Source organism: Trematomus bernacchii, unplaced genomic scaffold (assembly GCF_902827165.1).
Source record: "Trematomus bernacchii unplaced genomic scaffold, fTreBer1.1, whole genome shotgun sequence".
NCBI classification, from domain to species: Eukaryota; Metazoa; Chordata; class Actinopteri; order Perciformes; family Nototheniidae; genus Trematomus; species Trematomus bernacchii.
In genome coordinates this window covers 14,084,180-14,107,550 of record NW_022987648.1, presented here as the reverse complement: position 1 = coordinate 14,107,550, position 23,371 = coordinate 14,084,180, and the positions used below count along the sequence as shown (strand labels likewise).

Here is a 23,371-nt window from a genome sequence, read left to right as displayed (position 1 = left end):
ATGAAATTATAATTCTTCTGAATGATATTCCTATTGACAGCTAGTTTTTATGTGAACATTATGAGTTGGACAGCCAGAGAGAATAAATGAAAAACAGTTATGAAATACTATATGACAGTATATCATATATAGTGATTTGTAAAATATCCATAAAGAAAAATCTGTTTACAGTTCTGTTTCATATGGGTGTTGAGAGATGTATCCATAGATCTCTTAATGTTGCTCTCAAAGTGCACCAGATTGATGCTTTCAACTTCAATATTTAAAAAAGAATCTTCCCTGGTTATGCTTATTTATACAATATGTGTGCTTATGCTAACATCATAAGACAAAAGTTGGTTCCGTGTTGTGTGAAGTGAGAACGCGCTAGAGTGAGGGGGGCCCCCAAGCCAAAGCTCGCTTAGGGCCCCCAAAAGTCTAGGGCCGGCCCTGGTTTGGATTCCTAAAGCTTTTAGTCTACCAATCATTCAAGGGTGGTTTTCACTATAAGTATTTTTTTTCTTTGGACGGACACTATCATTTACATTTTTTTACTATGTTCAATCTGAATTTACTTTAAAATAAAAAACATCTATATTGATTCTGACTTTTCTACATCCAACTCACAGGTTTATCATTGCTTTGAGAAAAAAGATTATTAATTTACCCCTTTTAGAAGTGAAGATATAGTCAATTGTTCTGGGCATGTCATTTTCGAGCCTGAGACCTGAAAAACAGGCTCGGGGCTCAACTGGTTAATGATAAACACACTGTGGTGGGATTTAAAGCTCCAGAAACGACCTCTTTGAATGTGTTGCGAAAATGCTCTCAGCACACAAAAAAAGAAATTTGAGCAAGACGGGTGGGTATACTCTATCTGCCGAGGAGGCTCCTGATGCAACTGAAAGCTCCAGGACAGCTACTATAGACCTCGCTAATCTTAACAAGTTGTTTTGTCAGGTTTGTGTTCTTGTTCTACGATAAACTTAAGGTCATATAACTGTAATATAACTTGTCAAAAAGACACAATGTTATTCACACTCAATTAAGTGTTAAATGTAAATAGCAGATTGAACAGCATACCTTTCTGGGACTGTGCTCGGCAGCTCACTGCAGCCCCTTCTTCCATCTTTTATTCTGTCAAATACACCACATTGCAGTCCTCAGTGTTCACCTGTGATTTAATGTTTGACTCGGCAAACATCCAAAGTCAAAGTCCAGCCAACCCTACCAGTCATATGACTCTGGAGAGATATCAGTATCCGATGTAATTATTACAAACCGTGAACACATTTCGAACAGTGTAATTACACTAAGTCGCCACTATATTTAATGCCAGTTTCTGAGTTAAGTGTGTCTTTACTGTTCCATTTAATGGCCCAGTTTTTGTATTTGTTTGAATCACTGAAGTCAGCTGGCCTTTGTTTGGGACAGGCCCTTTAATTATCTAAGCACAAAACTCTAGCTCGAAATAGGTGTGGACGTACTATAATTATTAAAAGACTTTAGTTTTTACCTGTGCCTCTCTCGCAGATCTTAGTTTTTCAGTCTATTCTGATTTAAGAATAAAGATAAGCAGCATTTTATACATTCAACTTTTAAGGAACAATAAAAACTTAGCTTTGGTCTGTGTCTAGTCATGAATACATAATGTTGTACAGGAAAAACAACTTACAACTAACTTCTCAGGGGGCTTTAATGAAAGCAAGTGAGGATATTTATGCAGCAAGTCGGCCTCAAGAGTAAAATAATCACACTTTCGAGGCTTCCTTAGAACACCTCTTTATTCAGATTCAGAGTTAATGCCACAGCTTCTGTGGTGTCAGTCAGTAAAAGAGTCCCTGAGTCAGAAGTAACTTGGTTCCGTGATAGTGCAATCGTGCACATCATGCAAAAATTAACTGACTACTGTAAGAAACCATAACTAATTACAAAGTTGTAAAAACGCTTCATAAGCATCATCTGTGACTCCAGCCTTCTGTCTGTAGCTTTAATTAGAAAGAGGCATTGCTGAAGGCTTTCACAGCTCCAAACCTGAAGGGTGAGCCAGTCTGGGCTCTAACATCTGCAGACCCCTTCCCAAACTGCAGGACCCCTTCCTAATCTGCAGGACCCCTTCCCAAACTGCACCCAGAGGCCAGCTGGCATTACATCTCCTCCTGCTGTAGCTTTTCCATCAGGGGTACATTTGGTCGTAGCCTGAATGCAAGGCCTTTAAAACAACTATTGCAAAAAAACTGTCACTGCAATTTCTAAAATCATACTCATAATTTACATTATGTACATACGTTTACAGTCGCTCAACATCCAGTCACATTTCCATACAGCACACCCAAAATGTCCTCAGGACGTTTTATGGACAACTTTTTAATGTTCCATTCAGAAAGTCTACTTTAAAGGAACAGCTCGTACATCTCTACAATTTCTAGAAGTGAGAGGGACATTCATCAATCACCTTGCGTACATATTTTCAGTTAACAGTATGTAGAGACTAAAACAGAAATCCTTTACCAGCCGTGGGACAAATAAAATATTTCATATTCAGTTGGTTCATTCTCTCACACTGTATCTTAATGGAAACGTGTGGCGGTGTCATGATGAATGAAGGAGGGTGGATGTGAACGTGTTGCCTTGATGGATGAGAGAAGATGGAGTGAGAAATATGAAGCAGGTTGTGTGGATTCAGCTCCAGACCCTTCCCCAGTCATGAAGCTATATTGTATCTGAACTGCATTGCAAACACAAAAACTCACACAAATCCAAATAAGTCAAGAGTAAAAGTTGTTTTGTGATTAAATCCTTTAATATTCTTAAGTGCTTTAATTGAAGAAAACATAAAAATAGCCTTAGAAAACAAAGAAAAGCTGACGCAAGAGGTGCCACTAACTCAATTATCTCCGACACCACTTAAAGACTTTTTAAATCTCAATTTGTAATGTTATTTAATTCCATCGGAGACCTCAGAAAAAAGAACAACAACCTCGTGTTAAACTTCTGAACTGAATAAAAAACCTTTTTCCAAATACTGATCAGGACTTCTCGGCATCTTTGAAATGAGACATTTTTACTGAATGACAGAATGAGTTGGAATTCTGATCAGATCTCTTGAGGAAAAATATAGCAGGCCGTGATACTAAAGCTTTTAACAAATATTTGAGGTAAAGCAACTCAAATATCTCCTTGTAAAAAATGTTGATTATGAACAGAGCTCTTTGTGCATAAGAGCAGACTTTATCCAGTTGTTAAATCTTGAATGTTAGATTGTAGAAGAAGCAGCTCGGCAACTAATCCCAGCAACCTGCTTGCTATACCGGAGGACTGTTTTTCTTCACTACCACAGGGGCTCATTTAGCTTCTACATTTCCACACAAAAATTAAGCAGCACTGTCTATTAAGGCTTGCATGAAATCTGTCTGGGTTGACATAACGCTACAGAGAGAGGACGTACACAAGGTATTGCTGCTGAGGAGTGACAAATTAAAACCAAAATAAATGATTAACACTACAGGTGGCACAGGAGGGGAGGGGTAAAAAAAAAAAAAAAAGAGAGAGAGAGAGAGAACACAAAATATCCCCTCCATGTCTTGCTGCCATTGTTTTGGGGAAGAAATCCACTAATTTTACTGCAGCAGCCGATGTTTAATTTGTTGCAGTTTAATACAACTGGGAGGACCGATTTGTAAATTGTGAAATATTTAGAGCTGTGCACCGACATTGGCTACGATGTTGGGAGTAAAACAGCTGCCTGCCCATGGAGTGTAAGCAAGCAGCTTTGTTTAACTGACAAACGATGTACAGGGGACGCCCTTTAACGGACCAACAGCTTTTCACTTGAAAGAACAACAAGGGTTTTATTTGCTCATTGGCTTTGGTAATCAAACCCAATGAATCCACACTGCTCCTCCATGCACTGTGATGGCAGGGAGAGGATGAATATTCAGCCAGAGCGCAGAGGTAAGAGGTGGGTGCTGTTTTAAAGGGGTGGCGAATAAGCAATCCCTCGCCTGAGCAAGCTTGATTTAAGGCAAAGGTTAAAACATCAGTACTGCGACACTACATGTAGACAGCTGATGACCTTTTCTGGATCGGGGATTGGTAGGTTGAACTGCTTCAGTGTTTCGACTGGGTTTGCTGGTTGATTCAACGTCACATTTAGGGGGTAAGAAATCGTCAAAATGATGAAAAACAACATACATGCGATTTCTTATTAAGCAAGTAAAATAGGAACAGAGATGGGAAAATTAATAATAATGTGTCGGGGTGACTCCGTGTGTGTGTGTGTGTGTGTGTGTGTGTTGTTGGTGAGGGCGACGCATGAGACCTGTAACAGATGGCAGGTGTCCTTGATGAGGACAGATTTCACATTGGGAGCCCTTGCTTGAGTTTTGCAGACACCAGCCTTTCCACGCAATCAAAATAAAGGATCAGTTCACCAACATCACAATTTGATGGAGAAAAAATAAGGTTTTCCCACCTAACGATTGCAGTATCTAGCCCTGGAGATGATGTTGGACAATACAGGTGAGGTGATGTTGTTGGTGGTGCTTAAACTAATTCAAAGTTGTTTTCTCCAAAAACAGAAATGTGCTTACTACTTGGATGATCCAATAATATGGTCAGTATTCACTACCAACATAGGTAATGATGAAAATATTCAGAAATGATCCAAAGTAATAGACTTATATTCTGAAAGACACATTGCTGTTGAAGTTTTTCAAATGTACTTTGCAATGATTTGAGCAAAATGTACCTCCCTACATTGTATTGGATTGGCCCATACAATGAAATCTATCTGCATGGCTTGATACCTGGAGGTTAACAGGTAGTCGTTCTGTGATTCGGGTCAAATGACTCTTTAAGATAAAGGAGAACAGGCTGGGCCTCAAGGCACCAGTTCTGATTACAAGTCCCACTGGGTGAGGAAAAGAGTGATGTACGCTGCTGCAGAAACACACTGCCCCTCGGTGGTTAAGATTAAAAAGATCAGATACAGATCGGCTTGTGGTCTTTGGGCAATAAGAATGAGCCCCTCCCTGATTGGCTGATGACTGACAGGAAGTAGAGAGCAGGAAATGTGACCTCACACAGGTTAGGAGCTTAACCCTGGGTGTTAGCGGGATCTTAAAGGACATGGATGAGGGATTAAGAAAGAAACAAGGGGAATATAGTGCTGCATCTCCCCCTCCTCATGTTCTGTACACCAGAGAGCGTGAAGCCCACACTGTCCACACTCTCCACGCTCTCTCTCACTAGTGCCATTAGTATTTCTATCTCTGGGCTCTATTATGTTTTCACAGCTGGGTCTCCTCCCTAGCCTGCCAACTGACTCAACAGAAGGAGGAGAATGGAGGCGGGCAGGGGTGAGACGCCGCAGGGTGACCGCACAGACGGCCGCACACGGAGGGGGGTGACACTTTAGTTTTCTTTCTTGGCCTCCGGGTTGCCGTAACTGGAGCCTGTTTTCTTCACCTCGGTGACCCCTATGAGGCGGCGGATAGCTATCGAGGCTGGGGAGAGAACAGAGGAGAAGAGAGTGAGGACTCAAGCGATTCAAAGATTAAACAACACAGTGCTTTTATTACTTCTCTTTCAGGTAAAGTCAGAGAGGCATTGCCTATTGCTCAGTCCACAAAAGGAAGCAGAGTTGCTTCTACAGGCCACTGATGCAGAGTTTGCCTACCTATGATGAGGAAGATGATGAAGCCAATGATGAGGAGCGGGGAGCCACTGACAGCCACTCCATAAGCAAAGTTGATGAGGGGCGAAAGCAGCACGGTGGCCCAGAACAGGAAGTTCAGCAGCGTCCATGGCCGGCGTTTAGGAATGATTGTGGGTCCGGGGAACTTGCCTTCCTTTTTATAGCTTTCCTGTAAGGCATCCTGAGCAGGAGAGGAAGAAGAATTGGTTTGCACTTTATCATTTAATCATGCATGTCGAGCATAGCTACCCACCTTATACATACATTAAACTCTATAGGCTGTAATAAATTATATGAATCAGAAAACAGCTTGTATTGTAACTACATATCTGAATGAAGCCGTGCATTATACATTTTGATTACTGAATCTGCCTTTAATGTCAGCTTTCTTCAGTTTACCTTCTCCTGGTAGAGCTTGTGCAGCCAGATGGCACACTCTTTCTCATCACTGGGTATGTCCTCCACCGGAAACCGCCTGGGTTGAAAAGAGAAAAACACAAGGCGTCTTAAACTGGGAACAGTTGTTAAGATTCTTTAAACTTAGGATAAGTATTTGAGTATATCCAATATTTATAGATTTGTTTTTTTCCCCTGACAGTCAGAAATTGGATTTGCACACCTCACAATTTTAACACGGTCTCTTTTTTTCTACCTTCATTCATAATTTCTCCTGTTCACACATATCCACATTATCAACACCAGCAATCTGAAACGCACCTAACTTGTGACGTCTAAATCATAACTGCAAATTGAACATCAAGTGTAATTTGTGTGCCCAGCAAAAGAAAAGAAAAAATAAATCATGAACTACCACCTTAATAGTACCATTTGTAAATTAAAGAATACTGACACTATCCATAGGCACTGCAACCTCAAACATACAATAATGTTAAACAATTTTAACCAGATGTAGTTATCAAATCATAATATAATGGACAATAAGATGTAATGAAACATTTCATGGTCAAAGATATTTCATGTTAATAAAACAAATGCCTGTTGTGGCCTGTTGTGGCCTGTTGTGGCAGTTTCTCCCCACCAGGTGGCTCCCTCACATTACACTTTCACTGCACCATAGATCACCTATTTTGGTGCTGGGGGATTTCTTTAAACACTTGTATGTTTAACTGACTCCGGTCTAGTCAACCATGTTAGTAAAAAGATATTTAAACGTTCCTTTATTTAATTGAGTTAAAGAAGAAACAGTTTGCTTTTTCATATTGTTTTGCAGTTCAGGCAAGGAGACAAAAGACCCTCTTTCCTCAGCCTTTTCAGCATGAGCTATCGGTCAGCTCTTCACTCAGTAGGATTCTCCTTCCAATTAGTTATTGTTCTGAAACCATAAACTTACTGGGAAACCAGCCAACATTTGTCAGGGCTCTCACTGTGTGTTTCATTGTTAGAGGACAAAAAGGCAGTCAGTAGGGGGCCCAAACGTTTGGAAAAGACTCATCATTTTCAGTTGAAAAATAAATGTAATAGATCATTATAATGATGAGTGATTATTAAAAATGGTACCTGTGACACTCACCTTACACTCAGGTCAGCTTTGTATTTCTTGCCGCTGACGATGCCCAGGAGAGTGGGGGTTTGGTTGTCTTTGAAGTTGAGAGTCACATCATACACAGCAGTTACTGTGAGAGAGGAGAACACAGATTTAGAATAAAAGTCTTGTGTGAATCCAGCATGACAAACTGTGTGTTATTGTTCACACTACCTGTGCCCTTAAGACACTGCAGGGTGGTGGTGAATCCTTTGGTTCGGGGCAGTAGGTGGTATTTGAGCTTGGGCAAGCCTTTGCTCTCTGCAACCTGCATACTGATTTGGTGCTTGGCCTCTGTGAAGCGGGTGCCCTCGCAATACAGCAGAAACTGTGGAGAGAAAAGAGCTGTGTTAACACATGCAGACACACAGACACCTATACAAACAAATGACCCACTGGAGGTGACCTATTTTTTCTTGACCCATTCTTGCATTTACTCTACAATATTTAATCTTACATTCTGTTCTTGTATATCTTATTCTATTTACATGTACATAGGATCCTGCATTTACTTGGTCACTTTCAACATTCTCTGCATCATTTAGCATGTATATAGTTAACTTCATCTACACTACTTGTCTTGCAACATAACCTGCACTATTTTATTCTAATCTATCCTACTCTGTTTCATTTTGCACTATTTTTAGTTCTATTTTTTTATTTTGTCTTATGTCCTATACATATTATGTTGCATTGTTGGAGGTGCTTGGGACTTAAGATTTTCATTGCCATAACTACACTGTGGCTACTGTGCACATGACGATAAAACCCTTGATTCTTTTACCTACTTCTGCTTGGTGGAATTACAGATCAAGTTCACCTCAGTGTAACAAAATGCTATCTCAATAGGCAGGTGGATGTTAACTCTACCTAAGGGTGTGTGATGGTTGCAAATAACATCACTGTTGTTATCGATTAATGTAGTCCAGTCTAGTGTCAAACAGAGAAAATGTCCTTCCCAGTCTGTTTTGACGTCAGTCCAAAACGCAAAGATATTGAATTGAATGTAAGATATTGAATTGAATGTAAGATATTGAATTGAATGTAAAATACAGATAATATTCATATTGGAGGCTCAAAAAGTTTCGCACTAAAAGAAAATATGATTAAACAATTATCGAAATAGTTGGCGATGATATCTCAATCTGACGCTTTATGGGTTTGCCGACTAATTGCTCTGGTGTTTACTTAATCTGGACACAAAAGCTGTCAGAAGTGGCCTAATGCCGGATTTGAGGGGTAATTAGATCAACAGCTGATCTGCCTAATCTCAGCAGGTGAACTGGTTGAGTCATGGTGAATATCTGTAACAAGGTGCTGAACTAGAGGCCATGAATGTAGGCCACTTGCACGTTCAAACGGTTCAAACGTTTTTTCCTCAGAAAGCAGAGTGAAAGCCTCCTCAGGCTGTTTGTGCACAGTGGAGAGCCCGGTTCAGGAAGTTTCACAGAGAAAAAAAACACACATCCAGCTGGCGCACTCAGAGAACTGAGTGGTAACCTCCTCTGATGTATCTTCCTACACTAAGAGAGACTGGGTCAAAGGGCAGCATCTAGATTTTGTATAGGCAGAGTATTTTCTTCCAATGAAAACTAAAGAATAGTTAAGACATTTATTTATGAAATTCCTGTTTATCACAATTTGGATCTTTTTTTCTTCATCAACAGAAAAAGTGAAGACTTATCTACAACAATGAGCCCCGAGGTGTAATAAAATGTAATGTTTCCTTTAGATAATTCAAACACTCTATCCTATATTTTACTGAGATGATTAACTCGAGTATCTACATGTCTTTTTCTAAGAGGAATGTTTTGAGACTGGGCTAGAGTTCACTGATTGCACAAGTATATGATGTGGTATTTGTGCAAATGGATGTGTTGTAACATGGAATGGATTCTAAGGCCACGTTTACACGGAGACGAAAACGAAAATGAACCTTATGCTGCGTTCACACCGGACGCGATGCGAATATTCGCTTCGCTCTAATCGCTCCTATCGCATCGCTCTAAACGCTCGAGTTTCACCGCAGCTGCCAGCTGTGTTTACTCGCATCATTCAAACAAGACGCGCTGGCTCGGGAGCTACAACTACAACAAAATGAACATATTTTACCGTGATTAAATTGTAATACACGTTTTCTAAATGATGCCGAAGTAACAACATACTGATACCGGTTAGTAAAAACCATGAATTAATGCTTTGACAAGTCTGCAGACAAGACGGCAGGCGAAAAATCTTTTAAAATGCTTGTTTTCTGAATGAAGATCGGGTCGACCAGGCTAAGCTAACGTTGTATATGCTCATTCCACACTCATAACAACGGCCTACAGACATTAATAAACCAGCGACTGTATTCGCCATGGCACAGACAGTCTGTGGTTTGTACTTGTTTAACTTTTGTCCAGTTTCTGAACAGATATGAGGAGCTGTGAGCTCTGTGTGCTAACTGCTAACAGCTAACGGCTGATGTTGTGTGGTTGAACGTCAGTGACGGCAGGCTGAGATCCTCACCGCTGATTGGCTTCCGCGAGAACGCGCCACGTGAATTTGACGCTTGAGTTGAACAAATTGAACTCTCGCGTCCACCGCTTCATGCTCGCCGTCGGAGCGAATTCGCGTCTGTCCGCGTCTCTGCATTGACTTTACATGTAATCGCGCCGCCCCCAAACATCGCATCGCGTCCGGTGTGAACGCAGCATTAGTCGATATCAAAAAAAGTCTTCCGTCCACACAGAATCGGCTCAAGATACGTGTCCGTCCACACGAGACCGCTCGACCCGCTGGAGACGCTGTAGTACATATGCCGGGCCTGTAAGTGGCGCTGTACTTCCGCCACAAAATACAACAAAAGCAGCGAAGAAGACCCCCCAAGCATGGTTGCCATGGTTGCCCTTCTGTTTATTCTCCGCGGTGGATTTAGCAACATGTAGTTCATGTAGTTCTCCATGTCCACTTGTTGCTGATGGTTGTGGTAGAGGAGCTGTAGATTTTGCACTAACATCTGTAGCATGGTCAGTAGCGTCTGGAGCACGAAAGCAACCCTGTGATCCGCCATTGTTGTTGTTGTTGTTGTTGTTGTTATTGTTGTTGAAACACGCGGGTGACGCGGGGGTAAGCAGCAGAGGTGGGGAGAGGCGGGGCTATGGCGTCATCGTTATCAGGAAATGATCGTATAGGACGTACACACGGAGCCGCTTGGCCCCCCAGAGCGGTTCGTCCGCAGATCTACCCACCTTGGGACCCGTTACCGTTTGAGGGCTCCGTTTCCGCGGTTCCGTTACGGCCTCGTGTGGAAGAACCGTCCATACGATAGAGAACTGTAGCGGATACAACCCGTTTCATCTCCGTGTAAACGTGGCCTAAGCAAACTGCTAAACCATCTTATTATTACACACAAACACACACGGGAAGTAAGACAGTGTGTCTGCTGTGTACTTACCCACATATATTCAGGATAGTCTTTGAGCCTATCCAGTGAACTGAAGACAGTCTTCCGGTCCTCTTCCCACTTTCTTTTGCAGAAGACTATTTCTAGGAAGTACCAGGTCCAGCCAATCAGAGGAACCTTCAGTAACTCGTGTTTGGCTAGCACTTTTGAACTCTAGAGAGGGGGGACAGGTAGACGTGTATAATGACAAAGGTTTGATTTCTCGCCATCAGGAGTAGAGATGGACTTCATCTTGAAGAGCATCATCTGAGATGACAAGTAACTAAATCAACAAAATATTCAGTTCCTTTTTGCGACAGTACTGACCCCTAGGATGCCATATCTTTCACACATAGTCCAGCCACACAGGAAGTCGATCTCATAGTTGTGGTTGAGGATGGTGATGACATGCTCTTTGCCAAACTTGTCCACCGTAGCTTGGTCGGTGTATAGTGTGCATTCTGTGCCCGACCACCACTCCAGCAGCATCACCAGCTCTGCACAGAAAACAACACATCATGCGGGGCACTGGGAATGTTCAAACAACACTTCATCATTTATAGGATTGACGATGAGAACTAAGTACAAGTTCAAAGCATTTTCCTCTTAATAAATGTCAGGGTTGCTCCTCAGTTTTGCTGATTAACACAACAGTGATCCATGCCACATATTATTTCCTCATCATGAGATATCAGAACACTTCAGCTGTATGGAGCTATTTTGGTAGATGTAATGTTTGAGCCTCAGCTGCTCCCATTAACCCGCATGAGCAGCCAACATGCCCCGCACCAGACAACAGCCAGCCATAGCTACTTACTATAGCAGCTAGTAGGGGTTGTACTGTAAATCATAAGTTTGAGCCTTTGCACAACAATACATTTTTCGCTGAAAACTAAATCTTCCATGATACACTTTGGATTGAACTTGAATCTCAGGCCTATCTCATACGCAACATGCTTATTTAACAAAATATCTCGCCTGTACACAACGCTAAGCCATTAGCACCAATTGCTAACAACGCCAGGACTGTTTTAATTTAAGAATGAGGTGCACTTGGACAGAAATGGTGAAACCGACGTGACAAGGTAAGGTCAAAATAAAGGCATATCTTGAAGAAGTTGACGTGTATCGATGTTTTCACTTTGCATTGATTTTCATTGATCTGGAGATTTATCTCAGAGCTAAAAGGAATAGAATTGTTGACATGAATTCAGCAGATTGCCAAGCCAAGTGTCACCCAAAGAACCTGGTGCCTTATCTTGTTTACACTATTTTCAAAGCACAACATAACTCTTAGCAACAGAAAAGGAGTATGATGTACTCACGACTCCAGAGGGAGTAGGCGAGCCGGCAGTTGATTATGCGATAGAGCCGCTTGTTGATGGGCCAGAGGATGCAGGTGCAGAGCTGAATGAAGTTTATGATGAGGCCGCTCACCACGAACACAAAGCCCATCAGCAGCTGCAGGATGAACAGGCTCTTCAGGTAGGCCAGCAGCGCCATGGCTGAGGAGCCTGGAGAGCTGAGTGGGCTCCTTTCTATACACAACGACCAACCTGAGAGAGGGCGGAAATAGAGGAGGGAAGGCAGAGCCAAAGCAATGAACCTTACTGACAGACAACGGTAAAAATAATGGGTCCTGGTTGACTCAATTTTTCTGCAGGCAATATTGCATTCAGTAATAAAAAAACTAACAGTCTTTCTTACCACGGTGGGATCCTTTTACAAGCCGCGTTTACACGGTCCGTCAGCCAATACTACAGACCTGATGGAGACAGAGAAAACAGAGGATGAGCATATAGTGAAGGAAGTCAAATGAAACACAACAGTACAGTGCCATTACAGTAGATTTTAATTAAGTGCACGTATCATCAAACAGGTGGTTCATACAGACAAGAGGACGCCAGAAACAGCTGATGTCGTTCTGAGTGTGGTCGGTGGTTAAAAAAAAGCAGAAGACAGATGCTGGGTTAAACTGTGGCACACGGCAGGTTGGGTAATGTGCTATTTCAACACACGCATTGCATGTTGGATTGTCAAAGAGCATTGTTACTCAATTTAGATTTCTTGTGACCGTACTCATTTTGACCTGAGCCTGACCTTTCACAAGGGCGAAGTGATAGAAATGACATTATATGCCACATTTTACACAGAACTACGCATTTCAATAAAAAGCAATACTTGAATACATCCATCATATTTCAATAGAGTATGGTGACCAAAAGTTGATCACATTTCAGCTTTAGGGTTTATATTTTATAGTTGTAAAAAATGAAGCAAAGATCTTAGAAACTAAATCTCAATTCCCTATGCTACACTGAGTTGGTATCAAGGCATTTCTTTTGACAAAGAATAGGTATGAGTTATATAAAGTCTCATCTATTCCGATGTGAGAACTTTCTGCTTTTCTCCGTTTATATTATTTTAAGTTGACTGTTGATCAGACAGAACAATAAAATAATTGTCGGGGCTTTTGAGAGTTTATTTCGGGTGATTCACTTTCCTCCAAAAGGTAAGTTAACACATTTATATGCCCCTAGGCATGTTTTTCCAACATACCAATGCAACACACATGAAATATTTCTATCATCTTTCTCTGCACAGCATGCTGGGAAAGGCTCCACTCCTCCATGACACAATAAGATTAAGCAGGTATGGAGATGAATGGACAGGAAAAGATGGATCTGTACCGCGCTGGCATCTGCTGCGTTTATACTTCTTGTATGCCGGTCGCCCGGCCTTAAATGGACTGTCCCCACATCTGCACCAAAGCCCATTACAGCGTGGGTCAAGCCAGTTTAAAGCTTTTCTAAGAAACTTTCTAATCTGAGTAGTGCTTTTGCAGCTCTGAGTAGCAATCTGTAGACACCCCAAATCCACTTTAGGACTGCCAACTGGGCAACTCCACCTGTTTTGTTTTACATTATAACCTTTTCACTTTTTAGTTGTTACGTATATGGCCATTCAAAAAATGCCTATTATGTAATTGTTTTAATAAAACATCAAAGTAAAGCAACAATACTGCAATTTATTATAGATCCATCTGCTTTTCTTTAAAAGAAAAAAGGGTGTCAGTTTAAAACTCAAAGATGTTTAATTTAATATGATATAAAAACAGAGAACTGTGGAAAATGCCTACATTTGAGTGGCTGAAATACAGCATTATCTGCCATTTTTGCATGAAAAACTATTTAAAGGATTAATTGGATAGATAAGTATTTTCTTTTTATGTTGATTAACTTATCAAATTCACAATTTTCTATATTTTTAACCAAAACAAAATGATTCCACTTTTTTTGTGATGTATTTTGTCTTTGCCCTTTTATTGTTTCAGTATCTAGATACTTTAGGAATTATTTATCGTAGTCATAGTTTTGGTGTTGTGACAACACTAAGCATTATCTGTGCAGTCCTAGTAGCAACATGTACAGTCCCCTGCATTCACTGATACAACTGTTTCAGCCATCTAGCCAAAACGAGGCCGTACGGCGCTGCTTTTAGAACAACAGACTGTATTCTAACCAACAAGGGAGAGATAGGAACATTTGCGTGTCAGTCTGCATGTCACAATGACATACAACTCTTCATCCACAGACAGGGTCTTGTTTACACAGCGTCTGTAATCACTACTGTCTTTGCTTTAATTGCTCGTGTAAAATTGTACACAATTGGAACTAGATAAAGCTCACAAAATGGATGACGGTGAGCAAATTGAAAAAAAAACGTTGGTAACGCAAGTTGATTTATTTACCTTGACAAAGCATTTAAAATATATTGGATCAGACACCCAAGACGTCTTCATTTTAAGCAAAATAACTGTTTACAACCATGTTTTATCTTGAGTTTGTATCATATTCTTTAAAGCGCCATCTCAGGAAAGAGCAAACCAAGCAATCTCAACCACAAACTTTACACAAGGTCAGTTGATTGCAGGCAATAATGAGGGCAACTAGTCTGATCCTTTGTAATAAATCCATTTAAAACACAACACCTGGGTGTAAGGGAAATTAAATCTTACGTGCACACTGCACATCCACAGAACTTCAGCTCAGTCTCTTGGGCAAACAGACGTTATAGTGCCTGTGGTTAGGAGGACATACTGACACTAAAGTGTTGAAATAATGTCACATGTGCCATCCATCGCCTGATGAATATTATTATCAGTCCAAAGATGTCTCTGCATTTTGTTACCGATATGGCCTTTGTGCCTACTTAAACTGGGAGAGAGTGAGTTGGAAGGGTCAAGTTACACTGTTGCATATTTCACTTCTGGCTCCAGTCAAATATTTTGGAAGGCTGGCTCCAACACTGAAGGATAAAGAGGACAGCGTGTAGATAATACTAACAACTGGTCACATTAGGGCTGCACGATATTGGAAAAAAACGGACATTGCGATTTTTCCCCCCCCCTGCGATATATATTGCGATATGAAAACATACAGGAATTGAAGAAAAGACAGTTTTTTTCCCGCAAACCATCCTTTCTTGAACTTTAATGCTATACAATTGGTATTTTTTTAACTAGATTTAACCGGATGAAGGATTTTAGTCACGGACGTCTGGATCTTAAGTTATCAGAGCAACAAGCTGAGCTAGCTCGGTTAGCAGCGCCGAACTGCCCTGGAGAAACACATGAAACTACTTTATTCAGTGTTTTTACCTTTAATCACCGGGTCCGTTTGCTTTGGAGATTTGATTGCGATTGGTGGTTTGCTGTGCATGCAGAGCCTACATGTCACTCACGTACCCCTGACATGAGAGCCGCGCAAGTTTTCCTTTTGTAGCAAGCAGCAAAATAATTGTAACATGACGTGTTTGAGTTAATTTGCCTACTTAATATAGCAAGTCCTTAAAAAAAATTAAAAATTAATCGCACGTCCACGCGATGTGAATATCGCGCATTCGCATATCGCGATTATCGTCACGACACGATACATCGTGCAGCCCTAGGTCACATGGTATTTTGTTTCAGTCGGTTTGGTGATGATGAACAGAAGTAGGTGAATGTGCTGTTGACAATACAAATGAAAGTGAAATGAGCTCCCAGTTTAAAATAAGACTCATCAATAAATGCACTGCAGTATAATCTACTGAATTGTCTTAATGTGAGATCCTTTAAAGGATCAGAGGGGGATCTTTAAAAATGCTCACATCTCCAATACAACTTCAAATTGTCTAATTTAATGTCTTCTGTCATTAAATGACATTGCTGCCCAAAAGTTTATATTCAACATGCATGCTTGAGGTAGGATTTTCCAGCAAAGCAGAAAAGATAAATACACTTGTTACATGGATGCCGAACTCTGTGTGAGCGCCAAACATCCCATGACCTTTGTTCTCATTTTATTCCACTCTTCTTTTTGCCACTGTACACGGGGTCATACAATTCAGAGCAACCAGGCATTTTCGCTCAAGTTAAAATGGAGGCCTTAATTCACAGTGCCTACAGCAAAAGTGCATCTTATCACTGACTTTGTGTGCACTCATTCTGTCTCCTAAAATAACCAGCAGCACTCAACATATTTGCTTTAAGAATTCAGCTTGAATGGCCAACCAAGGCCACAAGGGAATCTTAATCCAACCCATTGACTGTATAAAACATAGACATAGTCTTCATGCCGCCACCCATAGGTTGCTGAATAGCCGTTGTGAAACTCAAAAGTAGATTGCTTTATCTGTTGTCATCTTTATATGGCCATCTCTGCCTAACTCCCAGCTTAGGATGTCAATAAACTAGAAATCGAGTAGTCAACATGGTTGTTTGGAATGAAGTGGTGAGGCAGAGCTGGTGATCTGAAAGGTCATCAAATATTGCTATGTTTTAATGTGTGTATCATAACAACGGATTGTATATCTAGTGTTGGGAACCACATTTTGGTTCCAAATCCCAAATGCCAGGTACTGGGGAACCTAAAGAATAACATGGGGCTTTGCAAAGAGATACATTTTAGATCAAAAGAGTTGCCAGCACAGGAGGCCGTGCACCAACAGGTTTTCTTCTGTGCTTTTTGTTTGTGTTTTGAACAGTATGTTGTATATATCGATTGCCATTTCCTCTATTAAGTTAACAGGCTTTCTTGTGTTCTATCATCCACTAAATTACACATATTTTATGTTAAACATATAATTAGGATGCTTTAAATTTGGTAACCAATCAGTTGCAACCAAGATATGTAGCCTACTTCGTGGAACAGTTATGTACAATAGCCTTGTCATGCTAAAGCAACCAATCAGAATGTCTAATTTTTTTGCCTCACCTTGCCATTGGTCACTTGACGCTAGGCAGAAATGACAACCTCAAAGACAGTGTTAATAGTCTCCTCAAACAACTTTTACATACGTTTTCCTAAGCTGTGTGACTTTTTTAAAATCAGCCATTATCAAATAATTGACATGTCTTTACACCAATGTATTTTTTGTTTTAGGCATATACAGCAATACTGACTGTATTTTCTTGATGTATTCCCACAATAAATAATGAGTACTATGTATTTATAATTATTAAGCCAAAAGAAAAAACATACCATTGTACTATATATATATATCTATATCTGCCTAATAGGTAAACCATAATGTGTTTTGCAGAGCTCAAGTGTAATTGATTGGATCAGAGCTACGGTTCAGCTTTTGAGGTTAGTAGTTCAATATTAAGAGAAGAAAGTAAAACCAGGTTCACACACATCTCTGCCCAGTAACATTATCCCCAGTTAAAACAATGCAATGACTTACACATTATAGTGTAAATCAAACCAATGTAATTTTTCCTGTGTTGTGGCAGTTGAACCAAACTAATGAAATAAAAGACTTTCAGAGAAACAAACATTGAGTTGAACTAGAAACAGCCAGTGAAGGTCCACCTCCCTTTGGGTGCAGGCCCACACAGTAACCCCTGAAAGATTAAAGTTGCTGACTGGGTTAAAGCTGCTTAAGGCCGGAGAGCTGCTTCTACTCTACATCACCTGTATACAGCTTTTATGCCAACAAATAACTACTGCATGCTAGGAGTCTCTGTTGTGATAAGAACTGTTAAAAATTACATTAAAGACACCAGCTAAATACAGGCAAACTTTTGCCACATCCTGGCAGACAATGCACTTTTGTCAAGTCATATTAATTGTTCTCCATTCGGCTTCCAAATGGTGTACTCGAGCATAAACAAATAAGACTTTAAGTGCTATGCTGATTACTATCTCTTTTTCAAGTTATATTAAATCTGGTAGGGTCAATCCTAGCTCTGTCAAACAACCTCTCTTGCGTTAAACTTACCAGTAGACATAGTAGGCCATTGCCATGAGCACTAAGGCCCCACACACCCCAGTGAATATCGTCACAGCACCCTGGTTCAGCATTTTGGCTCCTGGTATCTCACCCAATCAAAGCCAGAATAAAAAAAAAACATAAAAAGGTAGTCTGGTCGGGAGCAGTGGAGTCACAGGCTGTCCTGCCTCATCGCATGATAATCCCACAGAAGGAAAGAGGAAGATTATGATGATAAAAGCAGGAACCTAGCCAGATCCCAGATCTTGTTGGAAGAGCTGACTAATCAGCGCAACAGTTTACAGAGAAGAAAGATATCACTGGAAAAGTTACCAAAAGAAATAGATCTTCATTGAGAGCAAGTGCAAAAAGAGTTCATTAATGAATGCTAGGTGACGGTAGGATAGCTCACTGCTTGAAGAAGAGAAGCACACAGAAACTGCGGCTTACATGCATGCAGCATTCCCATCCTCTAATCCAATGGATCAGATTAGGGCTGATTAGCAGTCTATGGGCACCCTGGATACGTCTCATTTCATTAACGTTAACAAAGATGAAGGCCGGGCTCCACCCTGCCTCCATCGAGTAAGCAGAAAAGCATCTGTTATGCTAAAGGAACCAATCAGAATGTAGAATTTCTTGTCTCACATTGCCATTGGTCCCATGACACTAGGCTGAAGTGACGACCTCAAAGGTCAATAGTTTCCTTAAACAACCCCTATATGATTGTTGCCAACCTGTGCTTTGTTTTTGTTTGACCTAGTATAATTGGAAGAGCAAAGAAAGTTATGAATATCCTCAAAAATTATTTACAACATATCTGTATTAGTCAACCACACAACAAGGGCAAACAGTCCTAGTGGGCAAGCCGACAAAAGCCTCTGGGTTCCCTCACAGAGCTAATGTCAGATGTGGTTTAGAAGCAGAAATGAACTCCAGTGTTTACTAAATCAAATAGGTCAAAAGGTTAGAGTACAGTCCAGAGGCCTCGCCACTGGGCATTAAAGCTGAATATAAATAGAGTTAAAAATACATTGGGTTAGCTTGACAATGAAGGTCATTCATGTTTCAAAGCATGAAGTGCTCTCAATACTGCACGTAGCACGACTGTAGTTCTTAAGACTCAATTGTAACTTCCATCATACAGTTGTACAACACTTACAGTATAGTGTGTTCTATTCGTTCGATTGCAAAAATGCACACATAGGCCAGAAAGCAATATAACTAATATGGAGAATGATAATGCACCAGAAGAAGTTTAATTTGGTGAAAATGCAAGAATATTTTGTCAATATTCAATTAAAAATAATAATGACTTTATAAGTTATTTGTATCAACACATCTCATGACAAAAACAAAAGCAGGAATTTATTGTTCCCACTACCTTATGTGTGCCGAAAGCTAATGTCGTCCAATTATTAAAACAAATTCAAGATCTTTGCTTTTAGGTGATATAGGCTACATTACTAGATTACAGTAAGAGTACGTTATTACTCTCAGGAGTGTAAACTGTGGATATTGAGGAGTTCTTGGAAACTACTCAAACATTTCATGCAAAGCCACAAACAGAATAGTGTTTTAGAAATGGACAGAGTCTTTTATAAATAAGTTAAGGAGCTCCTGCTGACATGTAATGGCCTTGCATCACTTAAATACCACCCTTACAAGGCTCCATCTGGAATCTGGATGTTGCCATAGTGAGAAGTGATGACTGATAAGGGTCAAGGACTTATCGAAAAGGTTCAAGATTCAAGGGTTTTATTATCACAGTAGCTACAATGTAGTTATGGCAATGAAAATCATAAGTCCCGAGCTCCTCCAACAATGCAACATATTATATAAAGGACATACGACAACAAAATAACAATAATACAAAAATAAATAAAAATGAAACAGAGTACGACACATTTGAATAAAATAGTGCAGGTGAAAGAAACAGAATGTAAGGTTAAATATTGTAAAGTGAAATACAATTAACTATAACTATTATGATAATAAATTAAATAAATTCTAAAGATGCAACCAGATGAATGCTTTGGGTTATGGAGGCACTTAACAGAGCTGTAGTCAGCATATAATAGGACTAATGGAAAAAGTAGGAGGGGAAGTCAATGGGTGAAATTGATTCCTTGACAGCTTGAGTTCAAACTCTGTAAGTTAAGGTATTTTGCAGTAATCGAACATTCACAAATATGACTTTGAGGTTAATAAAACTATTCATTGCTGGTGCTGAGTTACTGCCCACGATGGCACTGCTCAGCATAGATAAAACCTTATCTACAAAGCTATGTGTCAAAGACCTATATGGCAATACTTGATTAAGAGTTAAATAAGTTACATCCAAACAGTCATCTTACTGGACTTTGTTCCAACAGTTTTATGACATGTTATATTTATTTAAAAGGTCCCATGTCATGCTTTTCCGGGTATTAACTGTCCCCTTGTGTGTTATGTAGCTTTTTATGCATGTAAACGGTCTGCAGAGTCACAAACCCTCAAAGTACACCCTGTAGCGAGTAAAACTCTAACACAGAAAATACCTGTCTATGCTGCCCCAGAACGTCTCGTTGGAGATTTATCTTTTTCCATTGTTTTCTTCTTATAGTGTAGTAAGTACAGTGACGTATTGGGTATAGTGACGCAACGTCTCCGCGGATTGGGACTCAATCTTTTCTCAGCTGCAGCTCCGTGGATTTCTCAGCCTGAACTCAGCCTGAGACGGCGAGACGCGGCGGGGCTCGGCCTGGGCTCGTTCTGAGCACACACGCAGACTCACAGCCAGGCTGCAGGTGTGTGTGTGTGCTCGGGCTGGGTTCAGGCTGGGTTTCGCTGTGTCTTGCTGTCTCGCAGATCGCCCGCAGCAAGCCAGCTCACACTGTCCGCTCCAGCAGCGAGCCCCGCAACGTCCCGCCAACACGGCACCCAGACCCCACGCAGCATTCTCATCTGTTTGTCATTGCTGGTGTCATTTTCTGGTTGCTAACGCCATTGTAACACATAATCACTGATATTCCGTTGTAACGGTGGTGGACTCATCAGAACAGAGTGGGCGAGCTGACCAATCAGAGCACACTGGGCTCATAGGGAGGGGGGGGGGCAGGAGCTCCAACAAGCCGTTTAGGACAGAGAGTGAATACACATACTATACAGAGATGCTGTATGAGAAACCAATGTGAGTTTGGAAAATTGCACAATATAAATCTATTTTAGTATACCTCAACAATGGAATTATGATCAGTAGAAATGGCCATGACATGGGACCTTTAAGATTTGAGGGAGATACTTCAAATTACCACAATTGCAAAACATGCATGACTTATTGTGCAGTAGGCCGCCCAATTCAGTTTGCACTTTGGTTTATTAGGGTTAAAAGTGTTGTAAGACATAATTAGTTAGACAATTATGAACAGTCCTGTCCCCATAAAACCTGCCACACAAAGACTTTTATAACGCTGAAACCTGCACAGGGTTTTGAAAAAGTTAATTAACAAAAAAAGAAAAATAACATAATTTCTTCTTATTCTTCAGTGGAAAATGATCAAGCAACATATATATCTCAAGATGTCCAGAAAGGTTTCTGGTTGGGTTGAAAGCTGTACCTTTTGGATGTTTGCAGTTTTCTTACTTACTATACAGCATAGTCATAATTAGAGTTTTTTACAAAATGTATCTGTTCGATTGCAAAATGGCTATTAGAAGTTCCTGTGGTCAGCAGTATGAAATCCTGATTACCACTAATACTGAGAAAATGAGACAGTCAAGGGTAACTGAAAATTAACAGATTGCAATTGAGATAGTTGTCATTGTTTTTTTTTAAATCACATTACCAAAATGACACACACACACACACCTTACTACAGTACACACTACCAAACCATTTATAACACTAGACAATCACTAGCATAGGCCATCACAAAAGCAGTGTGCACGTCTCCCTGTCAAGGTCTGTTGCAGGCACACCTTACAATAAACTCTACATTACCATTGTGGAACCAATGAGGCAAAATACGTATTACCATTAAACATGTGTTATTGCACTGTCCATCAAGCCAGACGCTGTATCAATGTGACTATCCATTATTGTTGTAGCTTGACTAAACTACGCAGACAGTATTGTGAGAACATGAAAAGTGAAGAGCATTATTATGATCAGTAGTAAACACAATCACAGCTAGCAAGAAGTGCCAAGAACGATCACTTAAAAAATGACTTGCCTGTCACGTACGCACTGCTCGCCTCGTTGGTGAAAATAAGTGTAAAGTTGTCACTGGCTGAAAAAGCCGAAGATTTGAATGAACTACAGTAACCTTACGTCTGATGTGTGGTACGACATCTTTACGCAGGTCGACCAGCTGCCTGACATGACGTACAAACTGCAATAGCGGCTTTTTAAATGAACCCCGTGATATTGTGACTCTACTCGTGGCGTACTTTGTACTACTTCAGCTAACGGTACCCGGCTTAGTAGTGTTGCTCATTAGTCCCATGATAAATAAAGCACTATTAGGGTAAGAGTTCTACGCACTAGTGCGACTATCTTTAAAATAAAGCTAAATAACGTACTAGCTAGCGTGCCCCTCAGTCCACCAGTGCCTTGGCTCCTCGTCTGACACATGTCGTGACTGCGGCCGAAGAGACGCACGTTAAGCTAGCTAGGGAGCTCAAAGTTGAAAACACCAAAAAGTACACATCTTTACAAGAGAAAATAAAACCTACCAGTCCGTCCAGTTTCTTCTATCAGACACGATAAATCAGTTATCGCTGGGTGACTAGAGTGTGTACCTGACGTTAGTGTGCATTGTGCAACTCAGCAGAGCAGCACAAGGGCAGTGGGCTGCTAACAGCACGGCTAGCATGCTAAGTTAACACACCACTACACCTAGAAGAGTATTTATATGAGGCGGGTGTAGTCGTCTAGTTGAATAGTGTATTCTGTCAATAAGAGACACATTACTCACATTAATTAGTGTTATCTGTAAATAGTTAACTGACCCGAGTAGTTTGTATTGCGCTATGCTAGTTAGCCGGCTAACGTTACTCTGGGCTTACCTGAAATGATTCACTTGGGAGTCGGTATTTTGTTTTACTTTTTCGCTGCTTCCTTGCCGTCAGGGGTGCAAAACAACTCGGTTAAGAAGCCCTTCTTATTTCGTTCGTTTCCTCAAACGCAATAAATATGACTTGAGGTAATGCGATTGGCAGGAGCGCTATTGTTTGTCTGTTAAAGCCACACATTTCCTCAAAGCCCATCCTGAAGGTGGCGTGCCCCACATCCGGTCCGGCCCCTCATTCATTCTTAGACATGATTTAAACACATATATTTTTCAAATAATGGAACCCTGGCCGCCCGAAAAAAACATCTTGATCTATTTATTAGTGAAAGTATAGGTAGGCCTACAGGTAAAAAAATAATGGCTATGTACTTTGTCATAGGCCTTGTGATTCCCAGTGACCACTATGCACCAGT

The 23,371-nt window shown here is 40.6% G+C and overlaps 1 protein-coding gene across 3 annotated transcripts; it reads right to left on the bottom strand.

The window, feature by feature from the left end:
• Nucleotides 1-2,747: 2,747 nt before the first annotated feature.
• On the bottom strand, nucleotides 2,748-23,164 carry agpat3 (1-acylglycerol-3-phosphate O-acyltransferase 3). Of its 3 annotated transcripts, none has more exons than XM_034134273.1 (10): nucleotides 22,954-23,164; nucleotides 12,355-12,412; nucleotides 11,973-12,203; nucleotides 10,975-11,144; nucleotides 10,660-10,821; nucleotides 7,395-7,548; nucleotides 7,209-7,311; nucleotides 6,077-6,152; nucleotides 5,660-5,858; nucleotides 2,748-5,486 (listed from the first exon to the last, which is right to left on the bottom strand). In XM_034134273.1, the coding sequence occupies exons 3-10, from the start codon at nucleotides 12,148-12,150 to the stop codon at nucleotides 5,395-5,397; spliced, it is 1,134 nt and encodes a 377-aa protein (XP_033990164.1). In that variant the 5' UTR covers nucleotides 12,151-12,203; nucleotides 12,355-12,412; nucleotides 22,954-23,164; the 3' UTR covers nucleotides 2,748-5,394. The 3 variants fall into 3 exon arrangements, with proteins under 3 accessions (XP_033990164.1, XP_033990166.1, XP_033990165.1); XM_034134275.1 differs by lacking the exon at nucleotides 22,954-23,164 and adding an exon at nucleotides 22,621-22,643; XM_034134274.1 differs by lacking the exon at nucleotides 22,954-23,164 and adding an exon at nucleotides 22,119-22,263.
• Nucleotides 23,165-23,371: the final 207 nt, after the last annotated feature.

Bases quoted from the DNA above. Each gene is read 5' to 3' on its own strand.
- agpat3 (XM_034134273.1), bottom strand. From the start codon at position 12,150: ATGGCGCTGCTGGCCTACCTGAAGAGCCTGTTCATCCTGCAGCTGCTG. The intron at 7,312-7,394 runs GTAGTGTGAACA...CCTCTCTCACAG, and splicing joins GCAGTGTCTTAAGGGCACAG to TAACTGCTGTGTATGATGTG. The intron at 5,859-6,076 runs GTAAACTGAAGA...TCTCCTGCTCAG, and splicing joins ACAAGCTCTACCAGGAGAAG to GATGCCTTACAGGAAAGCTA.